Below are 25,539 nucleotides of genomic sequence, written 5' to 3'. Positions count from 1 at the left end.
CCCCAACTTCCAGAGCCCTGGGAGCCCAGCCCAGCTCCCATTGCATGTGGCCACCATGTCCATTGTGTGCCTTACCTGCCTGTGCTCACGCGAGCTGTGCAAGGGTGTGTGTACAGTGGTGTTCCTCTACTTCCCCGAGCTTCCTTTGGGTGGTGAGTCACCGTGATGTACTGGGAGAGAACTGGACCCATGCTACTTCCTGTTAAACGTCCCAAGGACTTTGTGTTTCATCTAATGTAGGAATTTGTGAAGGATACTTTTGAGAACTGTGATTAGGGCGCCAGGGGAAAGACAAAAGTGGAGGTGAGGTCCAGCTAGAAGGGAAGGCAGTTCTAATCAGCTCTGTAACTACCAGCTTCTCCTGGCTAAGTGTGGAAGGCTGTATGAGAGGCACAAGCTGGCGTTTTCTGTGGCACAGGGGTAGCCCGATAGTCTCTCTACTGTAGCCCTAAGCCTGTAACCACATCTTTCCTGGTTCCTCAAGTCCATTATATTTGCACTAGAACCACTTTTCTGTAATATGTGGGAAGCAGAAAAGCAAACCAACTGGACCACTCCTGATGGAAGAGTGTATGTTTCTTTTGTTTGAGTGGTAGACGTGCCTTCCCGTATGACCTCTAAGCTCCTTGCAATGGCTTCCCCCTTTCAAACCAGGCTAATGATTCCCCCAAGGCCCTGAAAGATAGAGATGTAGTTGTGATCCCCATAGCGGCCCATGCTGGCCAAAAGGCTGCCTAGGAAATTTTTGTTTTATTTTTTTTAATTCATCAAACCTAGATGTCCCAGCTTCACAAATGCTTGACACCCACAGTGGAAGTCCCCCACTTAAGCTTGTTCTGTTGTGTTTGTTTTGTTTTGTTGTGGGTATTTTTCTCCTTGCTTAAACATGGTAGGCCTGGCAGGTAGTAAGAAGCTCTGAGCTCCCTGTACGATCCTCTGGGGAGCAAACCTTCCTCTAAGGACAGAAAATAGAACTTAGAGGAGGCAAACAGAAGCTGACACTAAGGGAGCCAAAGTCTTCCTGGGTAGGACCAGCAGCCAGCATTGCAGGCCTTAGGAGGTCCTGGTACCTATGAATCTGTCCATTGCCTGGCAAGGCTAAGAACCTTAAAGCAATTGGAGTAGCTCCAATTTTAAAATATAAGAAATGTTTTGACTCTTGTCCAATCTGGAGGGTCTGAAAACCAAAACTCTCTTGGCTTGCTTTCTTCAGAGCCCTCCCAGTATGGAGGGTGGGGCTGATCTAGAAAATCTGCCCCAAACTATCCTGCCTCGATTGGGAGGTGGTCGTTGGCATGGTGATTGAATGTCTCATCGCCCCAGCCTGTTGCCCCTTGCATATTCATAAAGTTCATTACAAGCACCCTTCCTGATAGAACTGAGATAAAGCCATCCCACCTTCAGGAATGGTACAGAGGCCATAGAGAAAGAACTGAATGGAGCCCCAGAACTTTAGCTCTAAGGAATATTCCAGGGTACAGACTGGCATGGTGCTGTCAGAGAGGGCCTGAGCTAGAAACACTGCCAAGCATAGCAAGAGGACAAGTTGAAGGGCAGGAACAGGAGATCAAGCAACAGAAGACCCCTCCTTCAAGGGGTCCTGGGATGGGAGCCATAACAGGAAGTTCTAGGGTCCTTTCTCTCCTGGTGCTGCTGCCAGCAGGGCTGGGTAGGCTGCACTAGCTTTGGGGAAGGTGGAAGAGCTCCCAGCAGCTCTTGGAACTTTGGAACACAGCCAGTTGCTCACATGAGCAGGAGGGCCAAGGGTATAGTTGGGCTTTTTGGTTTTTGGTCTTGTTGTTTTTTGGTTTTGGTTTGGTTTTTTTTTGTGCTCAGGTATGGGGACAAAAAGAGACATTCCTGCCCCAGAGACCTGGCTAGGTGTGTGTTCACACTCTTAGGCTCCTCCCAACCAAGTAGCCAGTGGTGAACCTTTGGCCACAGATTCCCAGCAGCCCAAGAATTCTAACCCCACTTCAGCCTCCCTACCTCAATGCTGCCTCTGTCTCTTTCTCTGCCCAAGGGCATCCCAAAGATACCCTGAGTGGCACCCATAGTGGTCGTGTACCAGGCTTAGCCTTGTCTAGGACTCAGTGCACAGGATGCCTCTCCTGCCTTGTCCTGCTGGTGTCGCCAGTCCCTCCAGACCACGGACCTCTAGGAAAGGTTACAACCTCCGAGGCCATGCCTTGAGGACCCTGGATGGACAGCAACTCCAGAGGCTGCAGTGAGGCATGGGACTGTGGCTCCCCCGTTATAACACAGCAAGCCACTACCACCGTTCCGGCAGCCATTTAGGGCAGGACCATGGGAAGAAGAAAGTGGCGACAGGGAGAAGTGAGACTTGAGCATCCAAGGCATGCTCAGAGGCTATTTCAGACAGCCTGGTAGAGCAGAGTTCCACTCACGAGGCAGTACTCCCAGCTGGCAAGATAGGGGCTGCAGGGCTGCTTTCTCCCACCACAGGAGGGCAGGAGCCTCTAGGGCAGTGCTCTCAGCCCAGATTCCACAGCATGTAAAAGTTGAAGAGCTAGGAATTATGGGAAAGGGGAGGACAGGAAAACAAGGCATGGGCCCAGAGCTGTGTCTAGCAGACACCCTGGGATAGGTTGCCGACCTGGAAAGAAATGCGCTGGCCTCGCACCTCGGAAACAGGGAGTTGGAGCCTAAGGAAAGAGTCTAGTGCAGCTGACCCCACCCTGGCCTGCCTCCTCTCAACCAATGGCTGTTTCTCAGAGGATCCCTTCCTGCCCCGCCTTCTTGCTGTGTTAACTGCACCCCCTATTGCCAACGGGTTCTAGAGCGCAGAGGAGAACTCCCGCATCTCCATCACCTTCTTCCGTCTCTTCCGGGTCATGCGCCTGGTGAAGCTGCTGAGCCGTGGGGAAGGCATCCGGACCCTGCTGTGGACCTTCATCAAGTCCTTCCAGGTAGCCATGCCACCTCCCCCTTGTACAGCTGGTAGAGAGACAGCCTCCACTGCCCCAGGAAGTGGAATGACCTAGTGTCCCACTGTCACTTTCTCTAGGACCCCCCCCCCCACAAAGGGCAGACCGGGAAAGAAACAGCTCCAGCACAGCATTCAGGGCCCCGGTCTGGCCGGAGCTGGCCCTCATGCTGTCCTAAGTGACTGTGTGAGTGTGTGGTGGCAATGTGATTCTGAAGGGAGTAGACCTGTGATTACAAAATCCAGGGTTCAACACTTTCCAGAGAATTTACTAGAAAAAGGGGGTGTAAGACCAGTCCTGAGGAGTGCGGTGTAAGTGTGAAGGTCACGAGAAGCGAAGCCATTGAGGCGCTTGGACTCCTGGGAAAGGTCTGTAGAAATTCCTAACTGTGCTTCCCAGACACCACACAAAAAAGCCAGCCTCTTCCCACAAGTCCACTCTCAGACTTCCCTAGACCCTGCATCTAGGCTAGCAAGTTCAAATAGGGTGTGGGGTCTGTCTCCATCCAGATGTGCTCAGAGTGGGGATTGTACCCAGAGGACAGTTATCTTGTAGTGGTGACTTGCCTGCCCTGTTTGGAGACCCCTTCCAAACTCACAGCTCTGTGGACACTGCCACCCAAAGCTCTCTGATGGCCTCAAGGTCCAGCCCAGCTGCACACAGGTCCAGTGTTCTTCCAATCGTGTCCCACCCTGCTGGCCTCTCGACCTCTAAGGAGAAGCTGCAGCTCCCCCACCCCCACTCCTGGACCCTTCTCCGGTCACGATGAAGGCAGGTTTCTAGGCTGGTCCTGCCTTGGCCCCTGAGACACCCCAACATTTCCTTGTAATGGGAAGTGGCTAGGGTGACCTTGAAGAATGGGACTTGATCAGGGAGCAAGAGAGCCCACCAGCCTTTAAAAATTGTGTGATCTCTCGGTGCCATCTAGTGGTAAACGGGCAGCATCTTTCCTAAGCCACAAAGCTACGTTTCCATGATCTCACAAAAGGTGGTGATATCATCAGTGCCTCCTCCAAATTGGCCATGGCTCTGTTTAGGGAGTATACTGAATGAGCAAACTTTGTGGAACCTAATTATGTATATGCTTATGCTAATGTGTCATGTATTTCGCAAGCCTTAGATCCTTTAAATGCCACAGTCCCTGCCAGGTATAAGTGTGATGCATTCAGATCAGGAAACAGATCCAGAGAAGTTAAGTAACATGTCCAGGCTCCAGAGCTGGAAAGTGAGGGCAGCAACGTGAGAACCCATGACTGTTTTTTACATTTCTCCTTATTAACTGCTTATCATAGCAATAGTGCTGACTGCTCATTTATATGAAAGTAACTGCATAAAGGCAGGGTATAAGCTGCCTCCTTCCCACTTTTCCCTGGTGACTACGGTGGTCTTGTTGGGTAATTTCCATCACCCCTTCTTTCTTTGTGCAAATATGTAACTGTAGTCCGAGGAGGGATGCTCCTTGATTGTTTTCAGTAAACAATATGCCTCCTCCATCACTCTGAAGCATGACCAGGACTCAGTGGTAGAGACCCTCAGCATCAGCTCCATTCCTAGGAGATGGATGGATAGATAGATAGATAGATAGATAGATAGATAGATAGATAGATACAGATAATTATTGATAGAGAGATAGATAAATGATAGATAGGTAATAACAGATGATAGATACATACATACATGATGACAAATGATTGATAGATAGACAGACAGATAGATAATAGATAGATAGATAGATAGATAGACAGACAGATAGATAATAGATAGATAGATAGATGAATATAGTCAGATAAAAAATAGATGACAGAAAGATAGATATATGAGAGAGATTGATAGATAATAGACAGATAATGAAAAATAGATGAAAATAGATAATGACAGATGAAGATAGATAGATAGTTGCAGATAGATAGATAATGACAAATGGTAGATAGATGACAGATGACAAACAGATAGATATATGAGAGAGATTGATAGATATAGACAGATAATGAAAAATAGATGAAGATAGATAATGACAGATGAAGATAGATAGATAGACAGACAGACAGACAGACAGGCAGACAGACAGGCAGACAGATAGCTGATATGGGAAGCCAGATCTCACCTCTCAGATTCTCCCCCTAGAGCTCAGTCCTCCTAAGCTAAATAGCAGTGAATGCTGTGGCTGGGACTGCAATGCTTTCTGGGAAAGGACCCTACTGGCCTGTCGCCCAGGGTCTCATGGTCCCTCTGTGCTTCCTTCTAGGCCCTGCCCTATGTGGCCCTTCTGATCGTGATGCTGTTCTTCATCTATGCAGTGATTGGGATGCAGGTATGAGAAACTCTGCCTCCTTGATCTCTTCCCAGCCCCCAGCGCTGTACCCTCTCTTCTGACTTGTGTTCCTGCCTGTCACTCAACCTTCAAAGAGCTGGAACTTCCCTAAGAGGACATGCCATAGACTATGGGCAAGAGACAGCACAGGGATCCCTGCTTGCTTGGGTTCTGCAGTGGGAACTCACTCATAAATTAAGCAGTGGGCCTCAGGAGAGGACAGCCTCATTGAGAGACAGCAGAGAGCGGGTGTGCCCCACCAGCATCCTCTGCTTTGTGCACTTTCGATGTGCCCAGTTTGGGGTGACGTCAGGAATGAATGAAGCTTGTCCAGGCTCTGGACCACCATTCACTATCACTGCAAAATCCAAGCATCAACTGTGTACTTGGTGCCTGAAGATACAAAGTCGAGAAGACAGTGAGCCCTGGTTCCTACATGGAGCGCCCTGACCTCTGCCCCAGCTTCCCTGGGTGGGAGACCTTTCCTGTGTGCAGGGGTCCGGGATCATGGGACAGCAAATGTCTGCTGAGTCACATCAGAAACTGCTTGGCCTGATAGTCCCAGAGAGGCTGTTAGACAGTGACAGGAGATGAACATGCTGTCCTTCTCTGGTCCCTGAATTCCTCTTTCTTCAGGTATTTGGTAAGATCGCCCTGAATGACACCACAGAGATCAATCGGAACAACAACTTCCAGACGTTCCCACAGGCTGTGCTACTGCTCTTCAGGTGGGTCTCTGATGACGCAGGTACACACATACAAACTCACACACACTTGCAGGGTCACTGCTCTTCCGGTGGGTCTCTGATGACGCTGGTATACACACACACACACACACACACACACACACACACACACACACACTTGCAGGATCACTGCCCTTCAGGTGGGTCTCTAATGATGTAGGTGTACACATGCACACTTACAGGATGATAGCCCTTCCCTTGGAGAACGAGGGAACAGGAAAAGAATGGCATCTTCTCCCCTCTTGGCCAGGAAGTCACATTGTCATTTACCCATGCACAGTCACAAGGCACCACACATGTCATCTGGGAGTCCCCTGACCCCAGCCATTGTCGGGTCAGAGTTAAACACCAAAAGCATGGTGGCTTGGCATCTGAACTGGGGCATAGGCAAGCCTCGGCACACTGACCATGAGCAACGTGTCTACCTTCTCTGACAATATGCTTAGCAAGTCATCCTTTAGACTCCGTACTTCTTGGAAATCTGCCTCCATGGGTGTGGCTGGGAGGGGGTTTTCTCACACTACCCAGAGTTCATCTCTTACACCACCATCTTCTTGTTCTCTTGGATCACCATGATCCCCTTATCTGCTTCATCTTCTCAACTTCATTTTGCATGATGTCACACTCTGAGACTCCATCTAGTCCCCGGCTGGTGGATAGGCTATTTCTCTTGTCTCCAAGGTCCTTAAGGCCCTTTTCCAGGCATATGGGGAGAAAAGCTGTCAGCTGATGCTACCACCACCACCTCTACAGAACCTAATCCCACACCCATGTTTATTACTGCTCAAAATGCATTTATCAAAATGATGGGTCTCCTTAACATCAGCCTGGCATCACTGCCTCCCAATCACACACCACCAGAATGCAAGGCTATTTATTGTAAATCTGCCATTTCACAGCGTAAGCCTGTGCCACACTCAAATGCAGGAGATGGTCACAGACCTCAAACTGTCCACTGATTTCTGTCTCTGTCCCTCTCTGTCCGTCTCTGTCTGTCTCTGTCTCTCTCCTCTCCTCTCTCTCTCTTCTCTCTCTCCTAAAGTTCTTAGTGGCAGAAAATACCTTTTCAAAGAACAAACCCATAGCTGCTGGAGATGGAAAAGAAAAAGATGAGAGAGTGCTCCGAGTGGACTAGAAGTGTTGAGGAACTTCTAAATGGAAGAAAGGAGATGAGGTTGAGGTTCAGTTCTCAAAAGAATGAGACGAGAGTAGCACATTTCCAGACAGTTTGAGAAAAGGGAGGCTGTGAGAGCAGCCTGGAGCTTCTCCAATCCCAGTGTCAACAGATACAAGGGACAGGAGAGAGCTGGGTCACTGCTCCTGGGCCACTACTTGAACCCATAGGTCCCTCTGGGACTTGATTCAGGGGAAGCCCTGCTGTGCTCTTAAACTGTGACAGCAGATTTGACATCTCACCCCAGGGCTCTGGAGTCTGAAAGACCCAGCAGGGTGTTCCCTGTCAGGGACCCTGCCCTCAAGAGAGAAACTGCCCACCGGGCCTCTCCGCATATCTTGCCTTTAGTCCTTGACCCCCAGGGGGCTCACTGATAAAGACTTTATTCAGAGAGCTGGGTTCTGGGTCACAAAGAGCAACTGAGAATAATCCTAAAATATTTGAGGAAGCTGACATGGGGAAGGAGAGGTGTCTGTGTCATGCTCAAGTCACAAATAAATGAGCACACAGGGAAGAAAAAGGAGGGAACAGGTCCGAAATATTTTAAATTAAATGCAGTTCACATTGTTAGGGTGACTAAAGACTACCACTTCTGCTAAATTAGAAGAAATGATGACAGCAACCATCATTAAACAAGTCAAAGATGAAGAGAAAATACAAAGATTAAATATTTTTATTTTCCTTTCTAAAATATTTTTAAATATCTGTATAGCAGAAAGGATACATCTAAAAATGTATTTGATGGCCGGGCGGTGGTGGCGCACGCCTTTAATCCCAGCACTCGGGAGGCAGAGCCAGGCGGATCTCTGTGAGTTCGAGGCTGGGCTAGACCGATAGCCTCCAAAACAATACAGAGAAACCCTGTCTCGAAAAACCAAAAAAAATAAAAAAATAAAAAAAATAAAAATGTATTGATGAGCTGAAATATCAACTGAAGTTCCCTTACTATATAACCAAAGTACAAAGAAAAATGAAGTATGAAGTAAAACTTAAGACAAAGAGAGTAGAGATAGAAGCCTACCATGGAATAGAAACTCCAGACAAGAACAGAGGAAATGAGGAGAGTAAAACACCAGGCTGATCCAATAAAATTTCAAAACAGAAGTAAGCCTTCAGATTGAAATAACTTGCTAAGTGAAGAATAGGCTAACAGAAAAATCTTTGACCTACCGGAGGTGGTGGCTCATGCGTATACACTCAGAACTCAGAAGTCTGGGGCAGCGGGATCATGAGTAAAGCTAGTTTGAATTCCATGGCAGTTCCCTCTGTCAATCTTATCTCCAAATAGCCTTAACTGTTTGTTTATACTGACTTTTTAGAATGCTAGAATGCCAACAATAAGAAAAAAAGATCTTAAAGGTTTGCAAAGTATAAAAACTCCAAAATGTTGAAGAAAGGGAAATTCCTTCAAGCTGTTTTTGTTTGTTTGTTTGTTTGTTTAGACCAACTGTACAAAGACACTACAAGAAAAGGAAACGAGGCCAGTGATTACTACTTTCCTAATGCTGTGACCCTTTGATTCAATTCCTCATGTTGTAGTGACCCCCAACCATAAGATTACTTTCATTGCTACTTCAAAACTGTAATTTTGCTACTGTTAGGAATTATAATGTAGATATCTATGTTTTCTGACGGTCTTAAAACCCCCAAGGGGATTGCGACCCACAGATTGAGAACCACCGTCATAGACCAATATCTTTAATTAATGTAAATACAAAAGAATCCTCAACAGAATACCAGCAGACTTCATTGAACAGTACAATGCAAGCATCAATCATTGTGTACAGGTGGAATTCAAACCTGGGATGTCAGTGTGGTCCTCCATATGCAAATCAAGAAGTGACACAGCACAATGACAGAATGAAGGGCAAAAGCCATGTGGCCATCTCAGTAGATGAGACTCACAGTGTGACTCATCTGTGTGACAGGAATAAAGGGCTTGTAAACGTGTATGTTAAATATTAAAAGTCAACAACTAGATACATAGAGGTTGCATGCATACATTCCAAAGCAGAGGAAGGAGAGTGTATATGTAGCTCAGTGGTGCCTGAAAGTAAACCACTAGGTCAGCACACTGGACAAGGAGAACATCAATGGTTTATCAAAAAAGAAGGGCAAAAGTGACACCTAAATAAATAAAAAAATTAGAAAAATAAAGTTAAAAGGAAGAAAAAAGATAATACAAAATATTAAAAATTGAGCTTGTTTAAAATTTCCATTAAAAATTCAAGCATTAGACCAGCCATATAGCTCAATGGGTAAAGGTGCTTTCTGGCAAGAGGGACAACCTGAGTTCATTTCCCCAAGACCCACGTAGGAGAAGGGAAAGATTGACTCCTGCAAGTTGTTCTTTGACCACCACACATGTACACATACACACACACACACACTCAAAAATAATTTTAAATTCTTTAAAAATAAAGATTAGGCATGATACATGCATATATAGAAATTTCACAGTGAAACTTATTAATTCATACAATTAATACAATTTTTTCTTTTTGTTTTTTTTTCCCCGAGACTGGGTTTAATCTGTGTAGCTTTGTAGACCAGGCTGGTCTCAAACTCAGAGATTTTCCTGCCTCTGCCCCCCCCCAGTGCTGAGATTAAAGGCATGTGCCACCACCGCCAGGCTAAATAATCACAATTTTTAATGATTGATAGTCTACTGCTGGCGCAAAAAAAAAAAAAATGCTAGCCAGGCATGGTGGCACACACCTTTAATCCCAGCACTTGGGAAGCAGAGACAGTTGGATCTCTGTGAGTTTGAGGCCAGCCTGATCTACATAGTGAGTTGGACAGGTAGGACTACACAGAGGAACCCTGTGTCAAAAGACAAAAGCAAATAAATAAATAAATAAAAATAATTCTGGCTCAAGAATATGTGTAATAGATACAGTAAAACAAAGTGACCCAAAGACAGTGAGGATAAAGAGATGGGAAACGGAGATACCAGCAATGCTTGCCATGTACATGCAACAGTCACAGCGTCCATAGAAGTAAAATTCCAGGTAAGAAGCAGTAGACAAAACTAAGAGGAGGATTTGATGCTGATAAAAGGTTTAATTGAGCAATAATATATAATAGTTACAAACAACAGAAGCTTAACAATATTGTTTGGAAATATATATATAGTAATAGAACTCAAGGAGAAAACAAACACATAACAGTGAATGGCTAAATGTATAGTTCATAAAATAATTATAGTTTGACACAGGTGAAAGACCATCTAACTTACACAATTAAGAAGTGTCACTTATAGAGCTGTCCTCAATAAATGGCAAAAAGACACATTCTCTTTGAGCGTGCAGAAACATCCACAGAGTAGCCACAACTTAAGTCATAACAAATTTAACAAGTTCTAAAGCTTCTCCAACATCAATATAGTAAGCTAGGAATTGTGCGTAGAGATAGCCCCTTTAAAATCTACCCACATAAAATGTTAAGACTCTCCACTATTCACCTGAGTTGAAAGTACAGCAATGAGAACCAAGGTGAGATGACGGGTCAATGCCAGAGAAAATAAGAACTCAAGCATCCTTCTTTAGGAGATTATATGAAATAAACAGATGGGCAAATGAGCATCAAAGTAATCCCAAATTATGAAGGAGTTCACTTGTGAAAATAAAAGTGTAAGTTGCCAAAATAAACAAAACTTATTTTTAGTCCTTAGAAGGTGATTCCTTAAATACCAATAACTAAATATTTATTTATTAAATATAAACACTAATAAAACAAAAACACAACACCAAGCATGGGAACGTTGCATAATTATGGATATGGAACCTAGGCGGTGGTGGCACATCCTAGTACTCAGAGTCAGGCAGATCTTTTGTGAGTTCAAGGCCAGCCTGGTCTACAAAGTTACACAGAGAAACCATGTCTCAAAAAACTTAAAAAATATATATGGATATGGAAATGATTTTTAGAACAGCGAGTAAATTTCATGCCTCACTTTTGCCTCATCTCTGAGGTGATTGGCGGCTTTATAATGAAGCTACGCTTCTTTCTTGCCACTGGCTGACAAAAGGTCTTTAAAGTGGGTAGTGGACACAAACTTGTAACTCCTATGAGAAGCCTGTGGCCACACAAGTGGCCTCTGGCACTCGGGAAAGCTGGAAGGGCTATGTGCACGGAATAAATGCAAGAATGGCACAGTGAAGCAGGCCTGTTTCCTCCGCTGAAGACTGGACCTTCCTATTATTGTGGACCAATGTGCATTGCAGAAAAGAACATGCAAATCCTTCCCCAGGTTGCTTATAACTTAGCATTTGGATACTTTGGGGGAAAGGTAAAAGGGTATTCCTGACTGTCTGATTACTTGGACACCCCCCCCAAGGTTACAAGATACACTAACTTTTCATTCAATCTCTTAAAGATTATCTTTACCAATATTATGTGAAGAGACCCACAAACAAAGATTTGGTAAGGAGAAAAACGTCACTCCAGTGGAAGACCACACATCCAAGAATATTTGGACAGCATTAAATCGATCTTGATAGTATTTTTTAAGAAAAAAATAAAGTATTAGCTGGAAAATCACTAAATAAGAAACTACAAATTTAAAGAACGAATTATTCTTTGAAAAAATTTCCCCGTGTATAGTTTTCTAGACTGCCACTTATATAAATCAAAGTGAGCACAGCCATTTAGTCCCAGCTTATCAGAGGGAGCAGCTCTCCCTGCCAGGTGCAGATTAGTGCTAATTTAAACAGTGAGATGCTCTCAATAAATGAGTAGCATTAACTACAATAGATATTGAAAAGGTTGTCAAAATCACAACCTTTACAGGACATGCTGATGTGTTTTCATCTGTGGTCGAGGACTAAATAATTCCCAGTCACCCAAGCCCTCAGAAATAGAAAGAGGCAGGAGCCTCCCCCACTCAGCAGAGAAGATGAACTAGTACCTTTAAAAAAAAAAAAAAGAAGCAAGAAGTCACAAACACTACAACGTGGGGAACTGCCATCTGAAGGCAAAGGCTAATTCAGGTAGAAAATGCAAGCAAATCCATTTTATAACAGTGGGTAGGATCAGTGAGGTGGGAGAGCCACCAAGAAAATCACCAGTTTGTGACAACCAATTAGTAAGTACAATAGACATTATGTTATCACTTTTTCTAGTCAATATTATGTTGAAAGTTCTATTCAGGGCAATAATATGAGAAGGATAGACTGGGGTGATGGCTCAGTGGGTAAGGTCCCTGCCTTGAGAATATGGGAATCCTGAGTTTAGAGCCTTGGGAAGTGTGCTGTTAAGCTAGAGACAAGCCATATTTGGAATGAGACATTTGTAGTGAATGTAACTAAGGACTAGGACTGTTTGACTAAACAAAAAGATACCTAGCCCATGAGTCAAAGGAGTAATGCCATGAACATGCAGTCAAGAGGAGACACAATCAAAACTGACAACGTACTAATCATTGCAAAGCCATTTTTAAAAAAAGATACTTATTTTATTTCTTTTCAAGATAAGACCTCATGTAGCCCAGGCTGGCCGTGAAAAGCCAAATAGCAGTGAAATATCACTCCACACCATCATATGAGGATTAAAATTAACTAATACCAAGAGCTGATGTGTCTGCAATGACACTGATGACCCTAGTCTAAACCAGACAAGTGCTACCTGGTAAAAATGAAGACTTGGGAGTTCCATTCCTAAGCAGACACCCAAGACATGGACCGGCATACTTACTACAGTGTTAGCTGTGACAACAAAAAGAACCTTTCTGAAAACCCACTCCCATAGCAAGTGTGGGTTTTTTAATGTACTCATAGAGGGTGCTTCTGTGTAGCACTGAAAGCAAACTACAGCTGTAATGTCTACATGGCTGCATCTAAAATCTTCACATAGATAAAAGCTTATGTTTTCAGAAACTTCCTGTGTGGCTTAAGTTTTAAAACATTCAAAACAATGCTTTATATTTCCATATTTAATGGACACACTCAACATCCAGTCAACATTGAATTCCAATTCCTTTTAGCAACTCCTTCTGGAAGGTGAGGCTCGGGGAGCCTTGCCTGAGTGAGAGGGTGAGTGAGTGAGTGTGTGAGTATGAATGAGTGAGTGAGTGTGAGTGAGTGAATGAGTGATTGTAAGTGTGAATGAGTGTGAGTGAGTGAGTGAGAGTGAGTGTGTGAGTGAGTGTGAGTGAGTGTGAATGAGTGTGAGTGAGTGTGAGTGAGAGTGAGTGAGTGTGAGTGATTGTGAATGAGTGATTGTGAGTGTGAGTGAGTGTGAGTGAGTGAGTGTGAGTGAGAGTGAGTGTGTGAGTGAGTGTGAGTGATTGTGAATGAGTGATTGTGAGTGTGAGTGAGTGAGTGTGAGTGATTGTGAATGAGTGATTGTAAGTGTGAGTGTGAGTGTGTGAGTGAGTGTGAGTGATTGTGAATGAGTGAGTGTGAGTGATTGTGAATGAGTGATTGTAAGTGTGAGTGTGAGTGAGTGAGTGTGATTGTGAATGAGTGATTGTGAGTGTGAGTGAGTGAGTGTGAGAGTGAGTGAGTGTGTGAGTGAGTGTGAGTGATTGTGAATGAGTGATTGTAAGTGTGAGTGAGTGAGTGTGAGTGAGAGTGAGTGAGTGTATGAGTGAGTGTGAGTGATTGTGAATGAGTGATTGTGAGTGTGAGTGAGAGTGAGTGAGTGTGAGTGAGTGAGAGAGTGAGTGTGAGTGAGTGAGTGAGTAAGTGAATAAGTGAGTGAGTGAATAAGTGAGTGAGTGAATGAGTGAGTGAGTGAGTGTGAGTGAGTGAGTGAGTGAATGAGTGAGAGTGAGTGAGTGAATGAGTGAGAGTGAGTGAATGAGTGAGTGAATGAGTGAGTGAGTGAGTGAGTGAGTGAGTGGCCAGCTGAGGTTGGACTCTGGCCTCTCTTGTCTAGGTGTGCCACCGGGGAAGCCTGGCAGGACATCATGCTGGCCTGTATGCCGGGCAAGAAGTGTGCCCCAGAGTCCGAGCCCAGCAACAGCACAGAAGGGGAGACCCCCTGTGGCAGCAGCTTTGCTGTCTTCTACTTCATCAGCTTCTATATGCTCTGTGCCTTCCTGGTAAGCTGAGGTGGGATTCAACAGCACAGAGATGCTGGCAGTTTCGGTGCAGTATGGGGTCAGGGCAATCCCAGCATACGAGCCGTCTTGGGAAAACTGTATTAGTGGAGATATCTCACCCCTGAGAAGGGCCAGAAGCCTTGACCCAGAGCGACTCAACCAGACTCCATCTTGTGCATTCGCAGCTCTCGTGGTTGCATTATTCTAAAAGACAAAGACGTGTGGAAGTTCTGCATGAACTTGTATGTCTCTAATATCTTGTTCAGGAGTTAGGGAAAGGTGACCAGACAAAGCCCCTCTCTGTTCCTGGTAACTTGGTACAAAGGAAGCTGGTCTGTCTACGTATATGATTCATTACTCAAGATGCTCAGGGGAATAGTGTTGAACTCATGTCCAAGAGACCTAAATTCTAGCAGTTGGCATCCTAAGGGCTAGCATATTTCTGATAGTTAGAAACCTTGGTCTCTGGCTTGCCCAGGCACTGACTGCTGAAGTGGGCTTAGGCAGCAAATGTGTAAGTCTTGACAAACCCCTTAGTGTACCAACTGTTCCCTGCAGATCATCAACCTCTTCGTAGCCGTTATCATGGACAACTTTGACTACCTGACAAGGGATTGGTCTATCCTTGGTCCCCATCATCTGGATGAATTCAAAAGGATCTGGGCCGAGTATGACCCTGAAGCCAAGTAAGTTCCTAGAGGGAAACTCCGACCCACCAAACTGAGAGGGGGTTGAGTGACCTGTAGAAGAGATCCAAGAGAGGTCAACATTGGGTGTACTAACTGAAAACCCTGAAATGTATCAGACTGAAGGGTTAAGGGCCAGCAAGAGGAGGCCACACAGCTGGGGAACATATCAGTTGAATGAAAAAATAAAAGACTAGTGTCAGATGAAACTAGCAACACTTACATTGGATCATTTAGGATTAGGTAGACTTCAGCTCCATCTTGACCTCAGGTTTATGGAAACTCATTTACCCATAACAGTTAAATGACCATCCCTAAATGCCTTCTGGCCAAATGGTTCATTGACTGAGCAACACATACACACTGGGATTTAATTGCACTACTAGAATCCCTTCTCCCTGGAGCACAGCCCTAACAAACTTCTTCTGTGATGAAAGCTGTAACATGTGCCCTGAGTTTACAGTTCTGTCATGTATCTCTGCACTGCTCAGGCCTTCAGGTAGCCCTGCAGGGAATGCCCCTGCATCTGGCCCCACCCCAGTAGGTGAGTCCTGACCATCTGACCGCCTTTCCTTCTCTCCTTCATTCTCTAGGGGTCGGATAAAACACTTGGATGTGGTGACCCTCCTCCGTCGAATTCAGCCCCCCTTGGGTTTTGGGAAGTTGTGTCCTCACCGTGTGGCCTGCAAAGTAAGGAATGACCTGGGTTCCTGAGGGGAAAGAACAAATACAGGAGGCTAGATACCTTGATGCCTTTGTGATTATTAAGGGAATAAAAATATTTTAGGTATTTAGAGAAACAAATGTGAGCTGAATTCTATTTTAAGGACCTTCTAGATCTAAAGTCCTAAGACTATAAAAGAACAACCATCACAACGAATGCCTTGTTTCCCAGTGAGGGAAGCAGATATCCTACCTGAATAAAGGGTTTATACATCCTCATTAGACTGCACAGCCTGGGCATCAGGTGATTCTCCTCACCTAGGGTAATGGGTTAAGAACTTTGTCCTGAAGTCAGAAAACCATTAGAGAGGCCACAAGTAATGTCTCATCACAAAATACAAACTTTACCCAGACAGGAACCTGCCATTTTTATCAAATTCCTAAGTGAATCTATGATTCAAAACTGCTGGAACAAACATCAGGCTCTGATAGCACAGCCACTCACTGACCTTGAGGATAGGGATCCTTAAGCCTACTGTAGACCCTGCCACATGGCCCAGTGACTGATGAGGAGCATCCCTGCATCCGGTCACCATCTACCTCCATTCTCCCCACTCTGTGTTTCTGGTGAGAACCCTGGTGAGCTTATAAAGAGCTGGGAAAGCAGTAGCAGAGAGCCCAGCCATATAGAGGAAGAAATGCAAACGGCCAATAATTGAGCTCCTTGGATAACCCATTCGTGGAAAACAGAGTTTAGGAAGCATGGAACTTTCACTTATGCTCTGTGGTAGTCTGATTTCCCTGATCAGTACCCCTGCTTTATTCCAAAAAGAACTTCAGGAGATTTCCAAGTGTACTAAAAATATGAGAAACAGGAGCCTTCTGTCATTCTTCTTTCTGCGGCTGTGACAAGTACCTGAGTTGCTTAACCTGTAAAAAGGTTCCTTTTGGTTCACAGTTTTGGAGGTTTCGGTCTGTGATCACCAGGCCTGTGCTTTGGGTCAGTGGCAACTTTGGGACATTACAGTTGAGGAAAAGGCCCACTCACCACAGGGCCTCTTCACCTCAGAAGCAGAGAGGGAAAAAGAGAGACCAAGATGCTAATATCATCCTCAAGGGTGTGGTTTCCTGTCATTTCTTCCCACTAGGCTGTACCTCCTGAAGGGTCCACCACTTCCCAAGAGTACTGAGCCTTTATGGCATGGTCTTTGGGTGACATTCAGGATTCAAGCTGTAAGAAGTACCAATCAAATGTAAGGTCAAACAGCCCAGAGGGAGCTGGGGTATACAGGTCTAAGTTAGTGTCTAAAAGATTCAAAATGATGCATTCACCCGGGAAAAATGCAACCCTTGGCAAAATATCACAGGCAGACCCCATGTGGTCTGAGGGATGACATCAGTGTTATCCATGATGGATATCATATTGCTCTTTCTCCCGATGACCCCTGTGTGCTGATGGCTCCCCCAAGGGAGGAGGAGGTCAGGGGAGCATGTTTTGGGGGTGGAGAGCAACAAAACCCTGTTTGGGTGATTTTGGTACCGGGACTGAAGTAGAAATAAATATGTCTATATGCAGAAAAAGGGTACTCTGTCCCCCCAGAGCCATCGCGTGTTCCTTTTCTTTGGAGTTGGACAATTCTGTCTGGCAGGCAGTGGCTGTTCTTGCTGCTAGTAGATAGCATAGCTGTCTGTAGGCCTGAGCACAGAGTAGGAGAGGGTGCTTTGTGGAAGCAAGGGCTAAGGGAAGTGGAGGCACAGGAGTACTAACCACAAAGCTTAGTTTCTCTCTGGAAAAGCTTGCAAACACTGTGGTGACCACATGCATACCCCTCCCACTCCCAACAGCACCCATCCAAGTTTCCAGAGGCCTCCCAACCTCCCTGCCACAATGATTGCACAGAGCCTTTAAGAACTGCCCATCCTTGTCACTGATTCAGCCTCCTTTTCCCTCCAGCGCCTGGTGTCCATGAACATGCCTCTGAACAGCGATGGGACAGTCATGTTCAATGCTACCCTGTTTGCCCTAGTCAGGACAGCCCTGAGGATCAAAACAGAAGGTAATGGCTCTCATGGACCACTGGTACCACTGGCAGGAGGGTGCTTAGGAAAGTCTAGCATCCCCATCAGAAAGATGCTCCTGCCTACATAGCACCAGTGCAGAATAACACCAACAGCCTGCACTCTAACTCTCCAAGAGGTGCATCCACTTACATTTTCTCTGGTTACTAAATGGCCCCCTTGCCATAACTTATTTATTTTTAACTTTTCTTTTCTGTCAAACCCTAGAAATTGCCCTGGTAACCTCCTGAGGACTTGAAGGTTTAGTGGAAAACACGGAAGAGGTGGTTGTTTTGCAGAGCAGGACCAAGCCCCATACTGATGAACTTTTATTAGAGACAGGCATATCTCCCAAACATTCAATTCTCTTTTGAAATTTAAAGGACCTATGTTGGAAAGGTAGCATTGACAAGCAGTGACTATGGTAAATAGAGGTCATTGCCTACAGAAGCTTGAGAACCTGCATTTAGAGAGAGTGCATACATTTCTCCTGTACAAACCAAACAGGCTTCCAGCCAGTGTCCATGTTGCAGGGGAAGGGCACTGGGCATCACACACAACAGGGCACAGCATGTGTATAACTATTTACTGTCTTGCTTTGTTTTCCATATTGTGAAATAATGGAAGGTGGTGGCATCTGGCATTTACTTCACAGTGTCACCCAGAGAGGTGCCTTCTTTAGTTTTACTCTTCCAGCAAATAACAGGCACGAGGGAGCCAAGAACCAATCCTGCAAGATACAGATCAGGATAATGAGCCAACCTTTAAAAAATAAAAATGTATCAAATTCTCCTGGTAAACTAAAAAGAAAGCAAAGGGCAAAAAAAATGCCATTAGTAATACAAAACTTCAATCTGGGGTAGGTATAAATAGGCCTGATGAGAAAATTCGATACATACTTAATGCACACATGTGTATAACAGACAAAACTGGAAGAATGTCTGCTGTTATATTAATATTGAATATCACTGTGTAGTGGAACCTTATTTCAGCTCCAGTCTTTCCAAATTTTCTACAGTGAATATCATTTCCTTCCCGTTCCAAGAGAAGGGCTTTCTTCTCCAAGGAGAAAAGACAGAATGACTACTAGAAAGAATGTGTTGTGATACTTAAAGCTTGCTATAAATTAATAATGCAGGTTTTGGCTCCAGGAAGGAATAAAAAGCATTTGTGCACACAAGCCAACCAGATCTCCATGAAATAATGCCAATACCTGAGGGACTGCCAAAGACTCAATCACAGATAACCATTGTTAAGAAATGGGAATTCCTGAGGAGAGAAACCAGCCAGTGGGACATACAGTTAATTAAGAATTAAAGATAAGCATTTAAACATAAAGGCTCCTGGGGATAGCCATCAAGGGCATGTAATACTTCAGTATTCGAGGCTGAACCTTCATACAAAACAGGCCTTCTATGAACTTATTAAGACTGTGAGTCAACACCCCATTCAGACAAGAAATGGGAGAAAACACCAACATTTATAGGGATAAGACTAATCAGTCTTCACTCACCCTTCAGACATTAATAAGAAATGGAAGAAACTAGAAAAAATTAATATGTACCTTAAGAAACAGAAACTTGCCCCAAGCCAAGTATCAAGCTTAGTAAGATTTCTATCAGAACACTAAAGGAAAAAGGTGTTTAAAGGTATTTAAATTGGGCTTCGAGTGTATCTCAACCCTACTGCAGGTACCTAACATGCACAGGGCCCAAGATTCAGACCCCAGCACTGAAAACAGAACAATAAAAATAAAACATATACATTATGAAACAATTATTGATGAAATTCCACAGTTACATTGGGTTGTTAGAAAAGTAAATGAAAGCCTAAAAAATGTATCTTTTGGAAGATACATTTGTTCCTCAAGTCTGACTAAAGGATCACAAATTTGGTTCCCCTCACAATTTAAGAGAGTAACCATCCAAAGTAAGGTGTTGGCAGACTGGTTCTCTCCAGAGGCCTTGGGAGAGAATGGGATCCACGTCTCTCTCTGGCTTCAGGTGAGAATGGGATCCACGTCTCTCTCTGGCTTCCAGTGGTCTCAAGTAAGTGGCTCCACCCCTCAGTCTCTACCACCCTCTTCATGTATGGCCTACTCTGTGTGCCACTGGTCTTTTCTTCTTCTCCAGTGGCACCAATCACATTGGATGGGTGGTCTACCCTAACATATCATGACTTCACTAGTTACGTCTGTGAAGACCCTGCTTCTAAATGTCTTAATTAGGGTTTCTATTGCTGTGAAGAGACATCATGACCATATCAACTCTTATAGACATTTAACTGGAGTAACTTACAGTTCAGAGGTTCAGTCCATTATAACCATGGTGGACATGGCAGGGAGATATGGGGTTGGAGAAGGAGCTGAGAATACTACATCTTCGTCCAAAGGTAACAAGAAGTAGACTGAGTGTCACACTGAGCAAAGCTTGAGCAAAGGAGAAGACCTCAAAGCCCACCCCCACAGTGACACACTTCCTCCAACAAGACCACACCTTCTAATAGTCCCACTCCCCACTCTCTGTGAGTTTATGGGGACAATTATATTCAAACTACCACATTCCACTCCCTGGCTCCCATAAACTTGTAACAATATCATAATGCAAAATGCATTTAATCGAACTTCAAACGTCCCCACAGTATAATCACAGTCTCAAAAATGTTTTAAAGTTCAAAGTCTCTTCTGAGATTCATGCATTCTCTTAACTGTAATAAAAATCAAGATAAAAAAGATCACATAACTTCCACCATAATGGTACAGGATATGAATTACCATTCCAAAACATGGAAGGGAGCATAGTTAGGAAATACTGAACCAAAGCAAGACCAAAAACCAGCCAGTCAGACTGCAAACTCTGCACCTCCATGTCTGATGTCAAAGCACTCTTCAGATCTCCAACTCCTTTCAGCTTTGTTGTCTGCAACACACTTCTTCTCTTTGGCTGGTTCCACTCCCTATTAGCAGCTTTCCTCCACAGGTATCCCATGTCCATGGCATCTCTAACATCTTGGGGTCTCCAAGGCAATCCAGACTTCAACTTTATAGCTTCACAATATGGTCTGTCTTGGCCTCCATTCAGGGACACATACTCCTGACACATGCCTGACCTCTGAGGCTTTCCTTACCTGTTCCTTGACTCTAAATATAAACCACGTGACTGAAGCTGCCAAGTTCTGCTACTTTCTTGGACTGGAACGTGGCTGGCTCCCTTGTTCACTTACATATGCACCAGATTTCCATTTTTTATGGTTTCCTTCACTGCCCAAGCTTATATGTTCTGTAACTTGCTCTGTAAACCAAGCTGGCCTCAAACTCAGAGATTTGTCATCCTCTACCTTCTGAGTACTGGCATTAAAGGCATACACCACCATACCTGGCTCTAAACTTTCTTTAATTTCTTTTCACAAGTAAACTTAGCTAGGTGGGATCTTACCCTGAGGTCACCACTCTCTTTATTCCATTTGTTAATCTGTTTGTCTTCTTAAACATAAGACTTAGTGCCATTCCATTTCTTGGTGCTCTTTTTCTCCTCAAATTGTACATTTTGCATTTTTACTTTCTTACCTTGCTCCTTTTCATTATAAATCTTCACTATAGTTAACACTAATAACCACATGACAGAGTCTACATTAGGCTGTTTTGAGATTTCCTCTGCCAAGGGAATTAATAAAAAACTCTTCAATTTATCTGTAGGAAGACTTTTTGGACAATGGCAAAAAGCAGCCACATTCTTCACCAAAATATCATGAGAACAATCTCTAGCCAACATACTAAATTCTTCTCCTCTGAAACCTCTCAAACCAGGCTACCACAGTTCATCAAATCTTATTCATCACCATTGTCTTCTATGCTCCTACTAGTATGGCAAATTTAGTAGCACTTAAACATTCAACTGCTTTTCTACTCTACAGTCCCAAGGTCCATATTCCTTCAAACAAGATCATGGCAGGCCTATCGCAACAATACTCCACTCCTAGTACCAACTTCTGTCTTAGTTATGGTTTCTATTGCTATTAAGAGACACCATAACCAAAGCAATGCTTACAAAGAAAACATATAATTGAGGTTATGGCTTCCAGTTTCAGAGGTTTAGTTTACTATCATCATGGTGCAACATGGTGGCATACAGGTAGACATGGTGCTGGAGAAGGAACTGAGAATTCATCATCTTGATCTGAAGGCAACAGGAAGTGAACTGAATGTTACACTGAGTGAAACTTGAGCAAAGGAGACCTCAAAGCCCACCCCCACAGTGGCACACTTATTCCAACAAGGTTACACATACTAATAGTGTCACTCCTTATGAGCTTATGGGGGCCAATTACATTCAAATGACTACACTAGACAAATTCACATTCTGATTTTTCATGTAGATGTAAGTGTAACGTGTGTTCTTCCCGCCAGCCTGGTCCCTGAGCCTCGTCAACCCCAAATAACACACAGAGACTCTACTAGTTACAATGCTGTCTGCCAATGTCCAGGGCTTCTCATTGGCTAGTTCTGTTTTAAGTATTAACCCATGACTACTAATATTTATTTCTATAAGGACTTATCTTTCCAAGGACGCCATCCTGATGCGTCCCCTCTTCCTGAGATCACATGGAGACTCTCTCTTCTTGACTACATTTCCCAGAATCCTCCTTGATTCCTAGTCCCACCTATCTTGCATCCCTATTGGACAACAGTGCTTTATTCATCAACCAAGAAGAGAGATATATTTACAGAATGATATCTCCCGTCACATAAGTTTTGGAGTACTCCTTTCAGCCCAATAAAAGATGAATTCATTTGCACATTGTTATATCAGGATTCTTTCACAGCATGTGTCAGAAACCACTAAGTCCAGAATGGTGGCACATACCTGTAATTCCAGCATTTGAATGCCCAAGGCAGGAGGATTATGAATTTGAGGTAAATCAGGGATACATAACAAGCTCTTGTTTCAGAAAACAAACAAAAAATGCAATGAACCACCTTCAGTGAAGGGAACTGAAGGCATGTTGGACTGCCCAGGAGGTGTTCTGTCTTTAGCTGCATGTTGAATTTAATGTTCAACATTTTCAGGAACCATCACTCACTCCTCATGAGCATCTATGCTTGCTCCCACATACCAATCCAGAGCTGGGTTTGAACTCAGGCAGTCTGACCCCATAGCTCACATGATTCCCCATCACCTCCCATATGATGAATGTTACTACCAGCCATAACCTCTTCCCAGTGCTATGCAGCAAACCCCATAAACTTCACAGCTTCCAAGAATACTCAGTGACTAGCTCACTGTTTATCAGACTTGAAAAGTGGGGCGCTCTGCTCAGGACTCTTAAGACAAAAATCAGTACACTAGGGGCAGGCATCCTTGGGAGGATCCTCGAATCCTGCCCAACACATCCCCTCTTACAATTGCTTTTATGCTTTGCTTCTCCAGCAGCATGAGACTTGTGTCTCAGACAGCATGCGTCTAATGAAGTCCAAACTACCACAGCATAGGCCTTCAGGTTTCTGCCTCCACTGTTAGAGTCCTCCACTTCCCTCCCTGGGGTACTCAACAGAGACCCTTTGGACACATGTGTGCCCCCTATGCTGTGTATATGTGTGGGAGGAGTGGATTGTTCTCCCCTCAAAGCATCTCCATTTCCTGCAGCTGTACAAGGAGGTTGTGTTAGTTAGGGTTACTATTGCTGTGAAGAGACACCATGACCACAGCAACTCTTATAAAGGAAAACATTAATTGAGGATGGCTCACTTACAGTTTCAGGGGTTCAGTCTATTATGATCACGGTGGGGGGCTTGGTGGTATGCAGGCCGATGTGGTACGGAAGCTGAGAGTGCTACATCTTGCAAGCAACAGGAAGTCAGCTGATGGTCACATTGAGTGAAGCATGAGAAAAAGACCTCAGAGCCCGCCCCCTCAGTGACACACTTCCTCCAACAAGGCCACTCCCTTTGAGGGCCATTTTCTTTCAAGCCACCATAGAGGTCATTGTAAAATGTCACGATAAGGATCAGCCTGGATGCTGCCCTACATGGCAAACAGTATCAGAGCTGAGACATCAATGTCTGCAGGCACCATCATGCTCTTCAGCTATAACCAGAAGGGAACATGGCATGGGGTTAAGGGAGGGCTTTGGGCTGGCTTACAATGGAATAGGAAAGGAAGGAAAATGGCATTGGACAGGGCAAGAGAGGACAGTCACGAGGACAGGAAGTAAAGAGAGAGAGGAAAAGGGGAAGTGAAAGGAACTAGCAAATAGGAAGATGGGAGAGCAGAACAAAGGGGAAGCAGAATGTGATAGCTCAGGGTGGCTTGTGGGGCTTCCCAGCATGTGGGGGATGTTTTCAGTCTACACCTCCTTCTATCAGGGAACTTAGAACAAGCCAATGAGGAGCTGCGGGCCATCATCAAGAAAATCTGGAAGAGGACCAGCATGAAGCTGTTGGACCAAGTGGTGCCCCCTGCAGGTGGTGAGTGTTCCCTGCATTCCCAGACCAGGGTTACTGGCCCAGCCAGTAGGATTTCTCCACCTTCCTGTCTTCCAGCTGTGCCATCATTAGCACCGCAGACACAGCCCTTGAGATGCCCATGCTTGAGCCCACCACGTTGGATCCTTCTCCTTGAGGCTTCAATGCTTGAGTGCACTGTGTCCGATCCTTCTTTCTCTGGCCCCTTCTGTGGGATCAGAGGTTCCACTTGTAATGTCCTGCACAAACTTAGATACAACCTATCCTATTAGAAACCTGCTGTTGCCCAGCATTGGTGGTGCACACCTTTAAGCCCAGCACTCAGGAGGCAGAGGCAGGCAGATCTCTTTGAGTTCAGGGCCAGCCTGGTCTACAAAGTGAATTCCAGGACAGCTTCCAAAACAATACAGAGAAACCCTGTCTGGAAAAAAAAAAGGCAGACAAAAACAAAAGAAAAAGAAAGAAAGAAACCTGCTGTAACCCTACATTCACACATGGGGACAAGCAAGCCCTTCTATGCTTAGGGGTTTGGCAGAACTTTTGTGGGAGCTCTACAATATATGGGTATAGATTTACCCATAAGCCACTGGGCTGACTGCTCTAGAATTGCTCTACAGCTCTGGAAGGAAAGTTGCCTGAGATTCAACACATCTTTTTAAAGCTCTTTTTTTTTCTAGAGAAGCATTTGTCATGCCTTCCAAACCGCAAGCCCCTTTTCATAGCAAGTACTTCCTTCATACCACCCCTTCGATAATCCCAAGTCAGAATCATAGATAACCTGCTACACTTGTAATTTCCACAGCACTAATAGAATGTTTTAAAATGAGGTATGTTAAAAGCAAATGCATTCAATATAAAATTCTCAGTATACTATCAACACTTCTCATTTGTCAAGTATATTATATTAACATGCTAGTTGAGCCCACACATTCCAGAAACATCCTTAAGAGGTGAGACTCCCTGTTTGAGACCCACTTCCAGTGGGTAAAACGAGTCGTGCTGGGAGCCACCATGTGCCACCTGACGCTTTGCTTCTTCATTTTATCTAGTGCCCATGGCATCTCTATGAAGTTCACTCCAGGCAGTGATGTTCCCAACTATGTAGATTTCCCAGTGAGTACAGTGTAGACCCAGGCATCCAACTCAGACCTGAGCGAACCTAGGACTCCAAGTTCATTCCCAGCTTCCCTTATCAGGGATCTCCAGGGTTTTCCCTTCATGTGAAAATGAGCCCCTGCCCTATGGTAAGCCCGAAACTTCTGTAGAGTTAGCTACTCTGAAGGAACAATGAGGACTGGGAAAGCCATTGCAGGTCCTGAGGCCCAGCCTAACCATCTGTCCTTCTCATACCAAAAAGGGGACAAGACAGAGGGACCACTTGCTTGGCATGAAACACTCCCCCTGGGAACTTAGAGCTTTCCTACCATTTGGTTCACTCCTAAGATCAA

General features: G+C 44.6%; 1 protein-coding gene across 37 annotated transcripts in view; it reads left to right on the top strand.

Moving 5' to 3' along the window:
• Cacna1c (calcium voltage-gated channel subunit alpha1 C) overlaps positions 1 to 25,539 on the top strand; it is a 551,969-nt gene that overhangs the window by 505,258 nt on the left and 21,172 nt on the right. For all 37 annotated transcript variants that reach the window (XM_013110334.3, XM_040739165.1, XM_040739170.1 and 34 more), the window contains 8 exons: positions 2,802 to 2,930; positions 5,194 to 5,259; positions 5,896 to 5,987; positions 14,059 to 14,224; positions 14,783 to 14,910; positions 15,504 to 15,600; positions 17,528 to 17,630; positions 23,993 to 24,094. In XM_013110334.3, coding sequence (XP_012965788.1) covers positions 2,802 to 2,930; positions 5,194 to 5,259; positions 5,896 to 5,987; positions 14,059 to 14,224; positions 14,783 to 14,910; positions 15,504 to 15,600; positions 17,528 to 17,630; positions 23,993 to 24,094 — 883 coding nt within the window. The remainder of the gene's footprint in view (positions 1 to 2,801; positions 2,931 to 5,193; positions 5,260 to 5,895; positions 5,988 to 14,058; positions 14,225 to 14,782; positions 14,911 to 15,503; positions 15,601 to 17,527; positions 17,631 to 23,992; positions 24,095 to 25,539) is intronic.

Source organism: Mesocricetus auratus, unplaced genomic scaffold, assembly GCF_017639785.1.
Source record: "Mesocricetus auratus isolate SY011 unplaced genomic scaffold, BCM_Maur_2.0 Super-Scaffold_100676, whole genome shotgun sequence".
Classification (NCBI taxonomy): domain Eukaryota; kingdom Metazoa; phylum Chordata; class Mammalia; order Rodentia; family Cricetidae; genus Mesocricetus; species Mesocricetus auratus.
This window is presented reverse-complemented; position numbering and strand designations above follow the sequence as displayed.